Here is a 16,561-nt window from a genome sequence, read left to right on the forward strand (position 1 = left end):
GCCCAAACGGTCCCACAAGCAGCAAACCCATTTTCAAGGTGGCGTCTTCTCTCTTTGTGTGCCATAAACGTGTGAGTGAGTAAAGTCCTGTAAAGTCTCAGCTGACTTACGGCAAACCAGTAGAGCAGAGTTTCCCAAACTTTTTTGAATCATGAAGTGCTTTTCAGGAGAGAAATTCATCACGGAGCACTAATTTTCACCTAGCACCTATATACTAAACAGAATGCCAGTAGTATTTTTCTTGCCAGTGTCTTCATGGAGCACTAGTAGATGTTTCGCAAAGCACCAAGTACTCCTTGGAACACAGTTTGGGAACCTCTGCAGTAGAGTTTTCAAGGCGAGAGATTAACAGAAGTTTGCCGTTGCCTTCCTCTGCACAGATACCTTGGACTTCCTTGGCTGTCTCCCATCCAAGTACTTACCAGGGTCGACCCTGCTTAGCTTCTGAGATCTGGCAAGGTAGGGCTAGCCTGGGCTATAAACATAGTTCCTAATAAAACAGACAACAACGTAGTTCACGGCACAAAGTGATTGGCCCCCTGTGAATTCCCAGGGTCACCATCCTTAAGGCAGGAACACCACAGCTCTGAGCGACAGCCACAGACTTGGCTCTTTGGTGATGTAGGCAGGGTGACCCCAAACTCTCCGCTGGCAGGATTCCACAGAGCCTGGGGCCTTCCCTCTCCTAGGGAAGGCTGCAGAATTTTGGGAAGGTGGCCAAAGTGAAGGAGTGTTTCGTTGCCCCTAGAATCATAGACTTGGAAGGGACCACTAGGGTCATCTAGTCCAACCCCCTGCACAATGCAGGAAATTCACAACTGCCTCCCCCTCCCACACACACCCAGGTGACCCCAACTCCATGCCCAGAAGATGGCTAAGGTGCCCTCCCTCTCATCATCTGCCTAAGGTCATAGAATCAGCATTGCTGACAGATGAACATCTAGCCTCTTCTTAAAAACCTCCTGGGAAGGAGAGCTCACCACCTCCCGAGGAAGCCTGTTCCACTGAGGAACTGCTCTAACTGTCAGAAAGTTCTTCCTAGTGTCTAGACGAAAAAACTCTTGTTTAAATTTCAGCCCGTTGGTTCTGGTCCGACCTGTCTGTCAATTACCTGGCAAATCTTGAATTCAAACTGAACTTACCTTGAAGGGGGAGCTGGTTAGGTCCTGGGGTGGGGGCTCCTCCTCATCCCCAGCGCCTCTGAGAGCAGTGTTTTAGCCTCGAGGAAGAAAAACGGGCGTCTGTGTCACTAGCATAAGTTTCTTTGCCAGGATCTCACTGGGAAATAATTACCACTTGGTACCATCTTGAGACGGAGGGAGGTTTGTCAGGTGTGCCCGCTGGGGCTGTATGGAGCGTATAACCAGCGTCTGAAAAATGCTTAATTCTCTCTGTGTCCTTTCTGCCAGGCCTCAGCACGTTGGCACCCACTAGAGCGAACCGCAACTCCTTCTCCAGCTCTCGAGCGCCCACATTCCCCCCCGAGCCCCAGTGGCACGCTATGAGCAGAGGTGTCTCTCAAGGCGGAAGTTCAGATCGGGCAGTCCCCAAACCGCACAGCCGCTTTCACTCCGCTTTCTTCAACAGCCCTGTTTTCCCGCCGGCAGGAGCCCTCAGTGATTTCCAGCAGCAACAGGTCCTCTTCCTAAAGGGGCAGTGTCAGGAAGCACTGCTGTGGCCGTCGCAGGCACAGAGACCCCAGGCGTATCAGGGCTACCGCCCAGCTCCGAAACCCTCCAGCCCCCCTGCTCCCCCAAGCTCATACAACTGCCGGGGTGCAGCCAGTAGGCCTCCTTATAACGGCTGGCAGGAGCAGACCCAGCGTTTCCAGCCTCATCCGAGGCACAGCGGCAGGAACTTCAAGAACGGACTTGGCGGGGTTGTATCTCAGTTCCAGGAGCTGACTCTCACCGGCCCGGATGTTGGGCAACGGCTGCTAGAAATCTTAAGGCGGCTCGGGCCCAGGGACACTGAAACAGCTCTCCGACTTGCTCGTAAGCTCCAGATCGAAAAGAAGGAGGTCAACCATCATCTCTACAGGCTTCTCGCTCGAGGGGAACTGCGCAAAACAGAAGGGACCCCTCCTTTGTGGAGATTGGCCGACAGCCCCAAGTCTCAGGGGGCGGCAGGAGAAGGCCGCTGCGCCAGCCAGGGGTATCTGTGTAGACCTCGGGCAGCCGGGTCCACAGAACAGAGCTCTGCCACAGATTCTGAAGACGATTCTGATTCTTCCGTCATGGCCGAGGTCAAGGAGAAGATTTGCAGCTATCTGTTTGGCATCCAGGACTCCACCGCACTCAACCTTGCCAAAAACATTGGCTTTTCCAAGGCCAAAGATGTGAATGGCTCCCTCTACACCTTGGAGAAGGCGGGAGATGTGTGCAGGGAGAACACAAACCCCCCAAAGTGGTCTCTCACTGACAACAAACGCAGGCGCATGCAGCTCAAACTGAGGGCCGAGGAAGTCCAAGGTGTGGCCCTGCTCGTTCCGGATTCGGAGGCTCCATCCCCTGTCATACAGCAAGAGCTGCCCGCCACTGTGCCGACTCCTCCTCCTTCTTCTCCTCCTCCTCCACCTCCTCCTCCGCTGCTGGAGGGCGAAGAGGAGAAAGTTGAGAACGGGCAGCAGCTGTCCGAGCCGGCAGAGCCGCAGGGAGACGGTTCTGCTCTCCGGATTGGCCCCCCTCGCAGCAAGAGAGCCCGGTACCAGTGGTTTCAAAACTACGACAACTTCGAGAACGGCAAGTGGGCCACGGACGACATCCCAGAGGACCTGAATGCCATCAGCAACCAGGACGAGTCGCGGTGCATCATGGAGTCTCCCCTGTCCCCCAGCTACACGGCTCAGTTCGACACGGCTTTCCTCTGCACCCCTTTAGAGAAGCTCATGGCCTGCCAGAAGAAGAACCCCGTGAGTGGCCTGATCGAGTATACCCAGTACACCTACCAGCACTGCGAGTTCGTCTTGCTGAAACAGAGCGGTCCGTCGCACGAGCCACGGTAAGAGAAGGTCTCCGGGACGAGGGCGGGAGGCTTTCTTTGGAGGAAAGCGGTTTAACAGTCATTGTCTTGTGTAACAATGCCGAGGTGGTTACGTTGACACCTTGTCCATTAAGTAATTGTAGACGAATGTTCCGCTGTCCTGGGAGCGTCTCCATTTAGATCGGGAGCCAGCGTGGTGTAGTGATTAAGAGCGGTGGTTTGGAGTGGCGGACTCTGGTCTGGAGAACCGGGTTTGATTCCCCCACTCCTCCACAGGAGCGGCGGAGGCTATTCTGGGGAACTGGATTTGTTTCTCCATTCCTCCACATAGAATCATATGGAAGGGACCACCAGGGTCATCTAGTCCACCTTCGCCCAATGACCCCCTACTCCATGCCCAAAAGATGGCCAAGATGCCCTCCTCCCAATGGCAAAGATGCCTGCCTGAAGCCACCTTGTGCTAGTTACAGCTCTCTCAACCCCACCTACCTCACATGGTGTCTGTTGTGGGGAAGGGAAGGTGATTAAGCCGGTTTGATTCTGCCTTAAGTGGTAGACAAAGTCAGCATTAAAAACCAGCTCTTCTTCTCTCTCGAATAGTGGCTTCTGCTTCTCGCACTAGGTAAAGCGCCATATTAACGGTGTCTGTAATGGACCATATTGGGCAGGGGTGTCAAACATAAGGCCCAGGTGCCAGATCCAGCCCCTTGAGAGCTCTTATCCAGCCTGCAAGTCAACCAAGGCAGCCACCACCACCCCCCCACTCTCGATCTGGGCTGGCGAGGCATGGCCCGGCCCAACCCAGTGACATTGATGTCACATCCGACCCTTGTAACAATTGACTTCAACACCCCTGATATAGGGCTTTGCGTGGAAAGGAAGGGGGCATAGGTCGGATGGATAGATGGATTTGAGAGGGGCAAACGAGTCCCAAGGAAAGGAAGTACTTTGGGGGGGCGTAATTGGAGTTTTTTGCACCTTGTTTCCTCGCCCAGGGGTGTACTCCTCAAAATTAAGGATGAGCTGTCAGGGAAGCCTTTTGTTCCGCTAGATGACTACGCTATCTGCCTATCTGTGAGCCCCAGATGATTAGCAGCTAGCATATGTGGGAGCTGGCAGAGTTGTAGCGCTTCCTGCGGGCCCACTGACTTTGGTGGATTACACACACACACACACACACACACGAATTTGCTCCGGCTGCCTTTTGGAGTCAGCTGAGACGACTGTCAGCTTTTTTTTCCTCCCAAATTTGAAAAAGGATTAGTGGCCAAAACGTGTGAGGTGTGAAGGAGAGGAGGGCAAGAGCCAGGGCGAGAATGAATGAATGAATGAGAATTCAATCCTTGGGAGCAGCCGCAAGGGGAAAGGGCCTGCCCTCTGGGTGTTCGGTAGCTTAGAAAATATCTTCTCCCTGCAAGTCCTTCTCTTCCTGGAGTTCCTGCTGGTTCTCAGCGGCAGGCGTCTATTGTCTTATGCAGGAGACCTGCAGCATCACCTGCCAGTCACTTAGAACAGTTGGGGAATTCGGATTTTCTTTTTTGCAAGTCTGTGGCTTTTTATAGACGTTGTGTTAAAAACAGGGGGCAGACTCTTTTTTGTCTTTTCCAAGCACCAGCCAGGAGCCCTGTGTGTGCCACTCAGTGGTGTGTCATTCGACTCACTAGACAGGAAAATCGGCACGTTCCTCCCCCCATCCCTCCTAGCCCAGACCAACACGAAAAGCAGATTTGTTCTTTGCAATCCACAGGAAACAGAGAAGTTTTGAAGAACAGAGATTCTTGAAAGGCCTTGGGGGCAGCAGACCTGGTTTCAAACAGGCCCGGGACAAACCTGGGATCCCTTGGGGTTTCATTGGGGCTGCCAACTTGGACGGCTTTAAGAGGGGAGTGGACATGTTCATGGAGGAGAGGGGTGTTCATGGCTACTAGTCAAAATGGATACTAGTCATGATGCATCCCTATTCTCTCCAGGATCAGGGGAGCATGCCTATGATATTAGGTGCTGTGGAACGTAGGCAGGATAATGCCGCTGCAGTCGTCTTGTTTGTGGACTTCCTCGAGGCACTTGGTTGGCCACTGTGTGAACCGTCTGCTGAACTTGATGGACCTTGGTCTGATGCAGCATGGCCTTTCTTATGTTCCTGATCAGAGTCCAGGCCTCCTTTGAACGACGGCTTGCAGGTTGCCACTGATTTCCTGCTGCAGCAGGCAACCTCCAGAGAACGTACGGGGATACATTCTAAACCACAGGTGTCAAACATAAGGCCTGAGGGCCAGATCCGGCCCCTTGAGAGCTCTTACCCGGCCCATGAACTTGCCGAGGCAGCCACCCCTTCACTCTAGATCTGGGCTGACAAGGCATGGCCCAACCAAGTGCCATTTATGTCATATCTGGCCTTGTAACAATGGAGTTCGACACTCCTGTTCTAAACATTCTGCACCCTCAGTGCATGAGAAGCAGCAGGTGAAGACCGGTAAACCTCACCAACAAACAGAGGATGTGCTTTAGAACATGTCCCAGAATCCTCTGCTAGGTGTTGGGGAGGGGGTTGGAATGCAACAGGCCGTTGTTAGCTGACCACCAACAGTTTGATCCCAGTCGAAGATTATCTGCAGCGAAGAATTCCCCGTGATAGCTTCCATCCATTAGTTTATGAGGGTTTCGTTTGTCAGTCAGGCCAGGAACGATGGCTTCTCCCCACCCTCCAGCCTTATAGCGGTTGGGGGGGGGGGAGGGTTAGCAGTAGAGCACAGTTTCTCTTGTTCCCCCCTCCATCACTGCAGAACTTCCTGGCTGCCCACTGAGCAATAACTGCTTCTAAAAACTGGATGTTGTCTTTAAAGATTTTCTTAATTTTCATTTCTTGTCTTTTTAAATTTTGAAATAATGGTAGGCTTAATCCTGGTCCCAGATAAAAGCCAAAGAATCATTCTTCTTTTTATGCTATAGTATTTTGTGAACTTTTTTTTTTACTTTGGCAAAGTTAACTAATTTTGTTTTTATAGTTAGTGTTAAGTGTCAACCTTGTGGATGATGAAAGCATCTTTTTGTTGTTGTTCTAAATAAAGTTAAGGCTTTGAAGATACTTTACTATTCCCTCTGCGTCAAGGGTCCAACCCAAATCATTTGCTGAATAAGTTCCCTAAATGATCAGTCAGCCAGTCATTTATTAATATGGCACATAGACAGACATATATACAAAAGAAAAGAATAGTCAGCAGTTGTATAAAATCCCATCAATATTAAAACCAGAAATTCCAAGTATAAAATACACTGGTGACTGCATAAAATCCTAAGAGGACACTACTATCTGCATAGATAGTAAGACAGGCCATCCCAACAATTTGCGCCTAATTTTAGACGCAGCGGCACAAAATTTAGCGGTTACCCTCTCCGAGGTAGTTGTGAATTTCCTGCATTGTGCAGGGGGTTGGACTAGATGAGCCTGGTGGTGCCTTCCAACTCTATAATTCTGTGATTCTATGACTCTGAGTTAACTGAAAGCCTGTTAGTCCTAGGCTGGATAGATTTGCCATGGATCTCTTCATAGTAAGGCATGGGTGGGGAACGTCAGGCCCGGGGGCCGTTTAAGGCCCGCGAAATCACTTGGTCTGGCCCTTCTTGGGTCCTGGCAGATCTCTAGCTCAGAAGGATCTAAGACTGGCGATCTGCCCCCTCCCGCGGACAGGAATAGCCTCTATTCAAGGCGGATGTGAGTTTGTCTTGCCAAGAAAAGGAACCTTTTTTCCCCCTTGCAGAAGAGTCGTTAGCTATGGAGCTGCTAGGACTGCCCAAGAAACTGTGTTAACCCTTTCCCACCTGGGCCATGGAGAAACGTATTGGTCAGCTAATATTTAAGTTGATAATTTTGTATGGCCCGCAAATGATGTTATAAATATCCAAATGGCCCTTGGCGGAAAAAAGGTTCCCCACTCCTGTAGTAAGGGAAGCAGATAAGAATATGTTCCATGATTTCTACATCCTCCCTAAATGATCAAATTTTGGAAAGGAAAAAAATTGCATTACTAACCCCTTCCGGCTAGTCTTTTTCCACCTGAGCAGGAAAGAGCTGAGGGAAGGGACAGGCTTCCTAACCCCCTACCCTACCCCATTACTTTAAATGTTTTCTCCGTCCAGGTTTAAGTTCCAGGCTGTGATTGACGGCCGCCGGTTCCCACCAGCAGAAGCGGGCAGTAAGAAACTGGCCAAGCAGGAAGCCGCCGCAAACGCCATGAAGATCCTCGTGCATGAGGGGGAAGATGGCCTGGAACTGCACAAGACCTTCTACGAGGACACCTCCCTCGAGGAGGAGGAGGAGGAGGAGGAGGAGGAAGAAGAAGAAATGGTGAGGGGCTCCAGGCAGTGGGACGGCCAGTGGGTTGGGCAGAAAACAGAGGCCGCCTGCAACTGGCGATTCCTGCCCTTGTGTACAAAAGGCAGACAGGTTCCTCAGGGCCGCTGCCGGAATCGAAAGGCCTGGTACTCCCCCCTGTTCAGTCCATGTCCTTTGACCCCCCCCCCAAGGACCTATGAAGGTCCTGGCTAGAGCTGGCTGTGGAGGCATCTAGTCCAGTAGTGCTTAAGAGCAGCGGCCTCTAATCTGGTGAACGGGGCTGGTTTTCCCACTCCTCCACAGGAAGCCAGCTGGGTGACCTTGGGCTAGTCACGGTTCTCTCCGAGCTCTCTGAGCCTCACCTACCTCACAGGGTGTCTGTTGTGGGGAGGGGAAGGGAAGGTGATTGTCAGCCGGTTTGATTCTTCCTTAGAAAGGTAGAGAAAATCGGCATATAAAGCCCAACTCTTCTTCTGTCCGGTTTGTTTTTTAGAAAATATCTGTGCCGCCTCTCCCAAGACCTGCTCAAAGCAGTTCACAAAGTAAAAGCGATGAAATCGTTTAAAAAAGCTTAAAAATTATCAATATAAAACCAAGCCCAAAAGCCGACAAAGGGCATGAACACCTTCATAAAACAATTTCCAGCAGCTTAAATTGCTGTTCATAAAACAGGCCACAGGCCGAGAATCAGAGTGTAAAAATAACAGCTTAAGAAAGACGGGACACTTTGGCTTCCAGCAGCAGCCAACCAGATCTTCCTACGGAGCCCATAAACTGGGCATGAAGCCCTCTCCCCGTCAACTGGTACTAAGAGGTAGACTGCCTCTGAACCAGGAGGTTCCATTTATCCTTCATGGCTCTGAAATGTTGGTAGATCTCATCGTCCGTGAGTTTTGTATCATTCCCTCCGGAAACCATTTACGCCTTTGACCATCACTAGTTCGGTCGCACGTTGTGCAAAGAAGGCCTTTGTGCTCCATCTGTAATCTGTTGTTGGTTAGGATCACATGGGAGGAGGCAGTGTTTTCCACAAATGATGCTTGTGGCTTTTAATCTCCCAGGCCCCAAACTTTAGGAGGTTGGATGGACTCAAGTGGCTGCCCTCCTTCCTGCCCCTGTCGTAATGGCCGTAAGCTGGCGGCTTTCTTTGTGTTCTAGAACAGCCCTGGTCCTCCTTGGAAGGTTGTTGGGGATTCCTCGGGGAGGTGGGTCAAGGGAAGTAGATTTTTCCTGAAACATCTCTTCCTCGCCTCCACTGATTGGCCAACCTCCCCTAGAGAGCCAGCATGGTATAGTGGTTAAGAGCAGCGGATTGTAACCTGATGAACCAGGTTGGTTTCCCCATTCTTCCACATGAAGCCTGCTGGGTGACCTTGAGCTACTCACAGTTATCTCTGAACTCCCTCAGTCCCACCTTCCTCACAAGGTGTCTGTTGTGGGGAGAGGAAGGGAAGGAGATTGTAAACCAGTTTGAGACTCCTTAAAAGGTAGAGGAAATCGGGGTATAGAAACCAACTCTGCCTATTCTTCTTTGAGGGGACAGCTCGAGGGAATCTATAGCGCCCTCTAAGTTGATGCATCATAGGGTTTTCAAGGTAAAGGTTGGCCAAAAGTGGTTTACCAGTGCCTTCTTCTGCGCACTACTAACCAGGGTTAGCTGTAGTGGCACCGCCGTTGTATACGGAAGCTCCTCCGCCAGTGTCTCCTTCCACTACTGCTGCTGCCCAGTAGCTAACCTTCCAGGATTCCTCTTCCCCCATCACCACTGGAACTGCCTGTTCTCTTCTGCGGATATGGCCATTGATCACTGAAGAGGGTGGACGCATCTTCGTCTGGTGTCTCAGCTCTGCCCATTCCATCTTGAGTGACTCTGCTAAGAGCTGAGTCTCTTGATAGAATCTAGGCCCCTTACAGTATTGCTTTCAGCTTCCCTGACACACACAAACCCCCTCACCCCTCATATGTTGGGGAAATGTCCTCGATTTGCAAGATCTGAGCGAGGCTGTCAAAGATAGGGCATTTTGGAGGACATTGATTCATAGGGTCGCCATGAGTCGGAAGCGACTTGACGGCACTTAACACACACACAAGTTGATGCAGGGCGATGGGTGTACCTGGCTGGTGCCCCTAACAAACCTAGTGTAGCATTTAAGATATGTCCTAGAATCCTCTGCTACTGCTGAAGATTTCGCTGGCCAGCAAGCCAGCGCTCAAAGCATTCCCTGAAGGGGGAAAGAAGTCAACTGCTGGCTAATGCACTCCAGCGAGCAGTGTTGGGGAAATGCCCTTTGGGGCATTGGAGGCATGAAGAGGTTTCAGGTGGTGATTGGCTTGTCGGCTGATCCTTCCTGCCTTTTCAGAAGACCGGGAGGAATGGTTTGCCCTCAGTGTCCCGCTGCGAGCTGTGCACTGTGAAAGGGACCTCCTTCCCATCTGCCACTCCTGCCAGCGTGGTGAGAGCCAGCGTGGCGCAGTGGTTAAGAGCGGCGGACTCTAATCTGGAGAACAGGGTTCTATTCTCCACTCCTCCACATGAAGCCTGCTGGGTGACCTTGGGCTGGTCACAGCCCTCTCAGAACTCTCAGCCCCACCGTCCTTGCAAGGTGTCTGCTGTGGGGAGCGGAAGGGGATGTGTGATCGCAGGCCGCTTTGAGACTCCTGAAGGAAGAGAAAAGCCGGGCATTTTGAAAAGCCTACTCTCCTTCACTCCTACAGCAGAAAAGTCCTGTTCATCTTTGTGGCCTCCTTGCAGTCCCACATGGGAACTGCGCATGCAGAGGCCAGCTGGCCTGCACACGCGCAGTTCCCAGGTGTGCCTGCAAGGAGGACCACTCAATGAACAACAGTTACTGGTAAGCAACACTGTTTTCATCTTCGCTGCCTCCTTGCAGTCCCACATAGGAACGGCACAGACCAGAAGGCCTGTGCATGCACAGTTCTCGCTCAGAGGGCCAGAAGGGCATCTTCAGAGTGGGTGTTTCCGTTTCCTCTTAACTCGGGAGGCAGGAATCAATTATTCAAATTTTTCCCCTCCCAGCCTACTGTGGTAAACGCCCCCTATAGCCATTCTATTTCCTGCCTTTATCGGGAGAGCAGCCTTCTCGCAGGTCTTAGCTCTACAGGGATAGATAACCAGCCTTACTCTTCTTATTCCTTTTCTTCTGGATCTACTTCTGTTTTCTTCGTTCACTGTCCTTCTCTTCAATTTTTTTCTAGTTTTCTTCTTTCTGGGAAAGTGAAAGGAGGGAGAAGTTAGCCTTTTGCGCTGCTTCACAAAATGGCGGCCAGGCATGATGACGCGTTTATTGCGCAGAGTGATTTAGACCCCATCCTCCTCACGGCAGCTCCAAGGAGCTCACCTCAGGATCCTAACCTTCCCTCATGCAGCTTTTCAGGGGAAACAAAAGCGAAAGCAAAAAACAAAGGAGGCGTGAGCGGCACCAGCAAGAGAAAGAGAGCCGACTCGGCCAACAGTAACAAGCGCATTCTCGCTGCCACGCACTCTGCAGCCGCGCCGACCAAAAGCGGGGTCCGCTCCGCGGCGGCTTGCGGCAGGGAGTCCACAGCAGCCGCAGCTGCTTTTCCTGCGCAGCCTGAAAAAACACAGGGCACTGAGGCCGGCGGCTCGCCATTGCCTCCTGATCTTCCATCCACAGGCGGCTCGCCTCCAGGTCAGGGACGGGACGGAACTCCGGAGCTTCCATCAGCTGGTAGGATTGTTCTCCCCCCTCCGCAGGACGCTGGGTTTGCCTTTTTAAAGGCAGAACTTTCCAACCTGATTAAGACAGCCTTCTCTGAAGGACTAAGGGCAGCCCAACCCCCCACTCCTTCCCCCTCCTCCCAGTCCAGTTCCTCCCAATCTGAGCATATCAAGGGCCCCAGAGTTGCCCACAGGGCTGGGCAGATACCTATTCTGAGGGGAGATGGCCCACTAAGGCAGCCATGAAAGATCTCTCTGGGTCTCAAGCATTCCAGTTTCAGAGAGGTGACTCCCTAGCCTCCTCAGGAGACGAAGCTGAGGAAAAAGAGGAGGGCGAATTCAGTTCTGATGGAGAGGATCTCATTGAGCAACCTAAGCAATCTAGGGTTTTCAACGCAGAGGAATTCCCTCTATTATTATCTAAGACCCTTGCAGCTCTTGACTTAGCTGAGGATTCAGAGCCCACTCATTCTCAAAGAATAAAAGGCTCTAGAGAATTTTTTCATATGCATGACACACCGGAAAGGGTTATCCCAGTACCCGACTATTTCTTATCACTTATGAGGTCAGAATGGGAGAAACCCATGGCCTCTAAACAATTCCCAATTGCTGCCAAGAAGTTTTATAACTTAGACCAAAATACCTCAGAACTTCTTAAGGTTCCCCCAGTGGAAGACCCTGTAAATGCACTGCACACCTCTGATATTGTCACTGAAGAAGGCCAGACTATGATTAAGGATCCGGCTGATAGGAAAGCAGAGCTGGCATGTAAAAAGGCGCACGAGGCTTCTGCCTTAGCAGTCAGCGCTTCAATCACCTCTGCTCTAGTTTCCAGAGCGGCTATTATTTGGGCCAGAAAACTTGCTCAAATTATCCCACAGGAAGAGAAACAGGCTTGTGAAGGGGTATCAAGGATATTGAGAGCTGTATCATTCGTAGCGGATTCTACTCTAGATACGATGTCCTTCGCAGCCAGAGCCTTAGCTACGGTTTCTGCGGCCAGAAGAGCTCTCTGGCTGCTCCCATGTCAGATAGAACACCGCTCAAAGTCGGTGCTCTTGGGATTTCCTTACCAAGGGAAAGGCTATTTGGGGATAAATTGGACCCAATACTCATTGAAACTAAGGATAAGAAAAAAGCCTTACCCAAGAGCCTCCCTAAGGAGTCTAGGGTTTTTTCACAATCTACTACCTTTAGATTGTATCACACCCTCCAAAGGTTCAGACCAGAGCAGCGCAGAGCTCAGTGGGGCCAAAACTGTAGCTCCTTTCGTAGAGGAGGCAAATTCAGGTCTCCCAAGTTTCCTTCCTTTCAGGGCAGCAAAGGGGATAAACCCAGTCGCCAATCTAAACAATGACGCCAGGTCTCAGCCTGTGGGGGGAAGACTCAGTCTTTTCATACCTCAATGGTTAGACTCCCATCCAGACTGGTGGGTAGAAAACATCAACACAGGGCTACAGTCTAGAATTCTCTCACATTCCGCCCGACAGGTTGGTCGTCTCCCCAGGTTCAAAAAACAAATTCAAAGTTCAAAGAACATCTCAGGCCATCCAACACTTACTAGACATCAAAGCCATAGAGCCCATCCCTCCATTGGAACGCTCCTCCAGAGTTTATTCACTTTTCTTTACAGTTCCCAAAAGAGATGGAGATTGCCGACCAATACTAGACCTCAACTTTCTCAACAAATTTATACCACTAAAACGCTTCTGCATGGAAACCCTGAGGTCAGTCACAGAGGCTCTAAGGCCTATGGACTTCATGATGTCCATAGACCTCACAGAAGCCTATCTTCACATACTAATTTCTCCTGCTCACAGACGCTTCCTGAGATTCCTCTACCTAGGAAGGCATTATCAGTTCAGGGCCCTCCCATTCGGGCTTACCTCAGCTCCGAGGGTATTTTCCAAAGTGTTAATCATTCTAGTGGCGCACCTACGCAGGGAGGGAATCAGAATTCTGCCATATCTAAACGACATTCTCATATGTGCAGACTCAGAACTTCAAAGTGTAGAACACACTCAGAAGGTAATAGAGGTCCTATCAAACCACAGCTTCTTAATCAACTACAGAAAGAGCCAGCTCTTGCCCTCCCAGAGGCTAAAACACCTCGGAGTAGACATAGACACACAAAGAAACTCCCTCTTTCTACCGAAGGACAAGACAGATCTGATAGCTTCCTTAGCCAGAAAGACTCACGTCATTAGCCAAACTTCAAGGGCACATGGTGTCTAGATGGCGTTTACTAGATGGTTCAGGCGTAAAGCAATCAACCCACTTAAACCTAGAACAGCAGGAGTGTTATCCTTTCTTCATGAAGGGCAAAAACTGGGCCTATCTCCTACACTTCGCAGACAACTGGCTTCAATAGCCACAATAGTTCCTAGAGTAGTGGGATATAGAATAACTAAACATCCCCACATTAAGGCCTTCCTCAAAGGCTTAAGCATTATCTCCCCTCCGGTCAGACACCGATTTCCCACGTGGAGTCTTCACACAGTTCTCACTGCTCTCTCTAGGCCACCCTTCGAGCCTATTTCGCAAATAAGTCTCATATGGCTCAGAATGAAAACCCTGTTTTTGACTGCAGTCACTTCGCCTCTCAGGGTTTCTGAATTATGTGCTCTTTCAATTAGACCAGGACTCCTTACCTTTCACAAGGACAAAGTTGTTCTAAGGCACGACCATTCCTTTATTCCAAAATTCAACACAGGATTCCACGAGCAGCAGGACATACTTTTACCCTCCTTCTGCCCCAATCCAAAAACTCCCAAGGAAAGGTCATGGCGCACCCTTGACTTACTCAGGGCTCTGCATATTTTCATCACTCGCACTCAATCTATCAGGAGATCTGATTCTCTATTCATTAACATTTCGCCTCCAAACAAAGGTAAACCCATGTCTAGGGCCTCTATCAGTCGCAATATCGCCTCCTGCATAAAATCGGCATATCAGGAAAGCAAGCTTCCTGTCCCAGGTGGCGTCACTGCACACTCAGTCTGAAGCATCCACGTCCACAGCTTTTGACAGGCAGGCTCCTATAGAGGAAATCTGTAAGGTGGCAACCTGGTCCTCAGTTTCCACCTTCGTTAGACACTATAAGCTAGATCTTTATTCCTCAGCAGATGCAGCTTTCGGCTGAAGGGTTCTTAAGAGTGTAGTCCAAGACGTCTAACCCTCCCTGATACGGGACTGCTCTGGTATGTCCCACTCTGAAGATTCTCTTCTGGCCCTCTGAGCGAGAATGAGCCTTGGTTACTCACCGTGAAGGCTTCTTCTGTTCAGAGGGACGAAGGGCATCTTGCCCTCCCAGACATCTGTTGCTTAGGTAGATCTAGTCCTAATTCTAGTTTTTATTCTTGTTTAGTGTGCCAGGTTTGGGTTCCATTTTGGGGTTACAGTTGACTTGTTCTTTCAATGTCCTTTCTAACGATATAAGGCTTGGAAAGTTTTGAAATGGCTATAGGGGGCGTTTACCACAGTAGGCTGGGAGGGAAAAATTTGAATAATTGATTCCTGCCTCCCAAGTTAAGAGGAAACGGAAACACCCACTCTGAAGATGCCCTTTGTCCCTCTGAGCAGAAGAAGCCTTCACGGTTAGTAACCAAGGCTCATTCCCATGTGGGACTGCGAGGAGGACCACTCGATGAGCAACAGTTACAGGTAAGCAACACTGTTTTTTGCACTCAGGAACCACGTAGAATCAGCGGCAATCAACCCCAGCCTCCCCATCGATACTGCATTCTTCGGCTTTTCCCCTTAACCTCTTTTTCTTCTCTCTAACCCTTTCCCCACCACAGCCTGAGGAGCCTGAGCCGTCCTCCACGCCGCAAGCAAACGTGCTTTCCGGAAAGAACCCAGTCAGTGCACTGATGGAATACGCCCAGAAGTCGGGGAGCGTCTGTGAATTCCAGCTGCTCTCCCAGGAGGGTCCCCCCCACGACCCAAAGTAAGGCTTCCTGGTGCAACTTGAGCTTGCCTTCGGGGGTTTACAGCAAACAAATGCTTTTTATTTTAAGGATACGGGGCCATAAGGGGAATAGACCATACACACACACACAAATGTGGCAAGCTGTGCTGGCAGGAACTTGGTGGTTCTCAAACTTTTTTTTTTTTTTTTTGAAGTGGGGCCCACTTCTAAACTTTCCCATTTGTTTGTTTGTTTGTTCAATTTCTATCCTGCCCTCAGTCCCCGGTCGAGGCCAGGCTCAGGGCAACAAACAACAGAGTTAAATGACATACATATAATAAACCATAAAAATTCATTACATCTGCATTAAAATTCTAAAAGTACCAATGAATTAATATATCAAATGCAATATACAACAAAATGGCGCTCGTTCAGAGCGTATCAGGTACCGAAGACCGATGGAGCAGGCAGTGTCCCCCACATAGTCCTATTCCAGAGAAGTAGGGGGGTGGGTGGGGACCCAGCCTGAGGGACTTGGGAATGTTCAGTCTGGAGGAGAGGAGGCTGAGGGGGGACAGGATTGCTCTCTTGAAGTATTTGAAGGGCTGTCACTTAGAGGAGGGCAGGGAGCTGTTCCTGTCGGCAGCAGAGGAGAGGACTCTCAATAATTGGTTTAAATTGCAGGCGGAAAGGTACCAGCTGGATATTAGGAAAACAATTTTTACAATAAGAGTTGTGTGGAATCGGCTGCCTAGGGAGGTGGTGAGCTCCCCCTTTCTGGCAGTCTTTAAGCAGAGGCTGGACAAACACTTGTCAGGGATGCTCTAGGCTGATACTGCATTGAGCAGAGGGTTAGACTAGATGGCCTGTCGAATCATAGAGTTGGAAGAGACCACCAGGGTCATCTAGAGAGCCAGTGGGGTATAGTGTGGTTAAGAGTGGTGGACTCTAATCTGGAGAACCGGGCTTGATCCCCCCACTCCTCATGAAGCGTGCTGGGTGACCCTGGGCTCTCATCCCTGCCTACCTCACAAGGTGACTGTGTGGGAGGGGAAGGAAGCTCCTTTGAGACTCCTTAAATGTAGAGAAAAGCGTGGTATAAAAACCAACTCTTCTTGTAGTACAGCCCCTTGCACAATGCAGGAAATTCACAACTGCCTCCCCCCCCCACACACACACACACAGTGACCCCCTACTCCATGCCCAGAAGATGGCCCCTTCCAACTCTTTGATTCTATGACCACCTTAGGCTGCCACCATTGAGGGTTTGGCAAACCTTGCCCATTGATTTTTGCACTGCTGGGAGAGAGCCAAGCCCCTGAGGACGCACGGGGATGCAGGGCAGAGGAGGAGAGAGTGTGGCCGCTTCACTCCTCCTTTTCTCACGGCCGGGAGTAGGTGTGCTTTGAGTTGCCATCATCTCCCCACTTACGGGTTTTGAGCCTTGCCATCCGCCTGAACCAAGATCACAACCCATAAACATAAGAACATAAAAACATAAGAAAGGCCCTGCTGGATCAGACCAAGGTCCATCAAGTCCAGCAGTCTGTTCACACAGTGGCCAAGCAGGGGCCTCTAGGAAGCTCCCAAACAAGACGACGGCAGCAGCACCATCCTGCCTGTGTTCCACAGCACC

At 50.5% G+C, this 16,561-nt stretch overlaps 1 protein-coding gene across 1 annotated transcript in view; it reads left to right on the top strand.

The window, feature by feature from the left end:
- The first annotated feature begins 2,216 nt into the window (after positions 1 to 2,216).
- The window catches only part of ADAR (adenosine deaminase RNA specific), a 32,375-nt gene continuing 18,030 nt past the window's right edge, over positions 2,217 to 16,561 (top strand). The window contains exons 1-3 of the mRNA XM_056852269.1: positions 2,217 to 3,000; positions 7,120 to 7,327; positions 14,831 to 14,964. Of these exons, the coding sequence (XP_056708247.1) occupies positions 2,237 to 3,000; positions 7,120 to 7,327; positions 14,831 to 14,964 (1,106 nt within the window). The 5' untranslated portion in view covers positions 2,217 to 2,236. The remainder of the gene's footprint in view (positions 3,001 to 7,119; positions 7,328 to 14,830; positions 14,965 to 16,561) is intronic.

This window comes from Euleptes europaea, chromosome 7 (assembly GCF_029931775.1).
Source record: "Euleptes europaea isolate rEulEur1 chromosome 7, rEulEur1.hap1, whole genome shotgun sequence".
In the NCBI taxonomy this organism is placed as follows: domain Eukaryota; kingdom Metazoa; phylum Chordata; class Lepidosauria; order Squamata; family Sphaerodactylidae; genus Euleptes; species Euleptes europaea.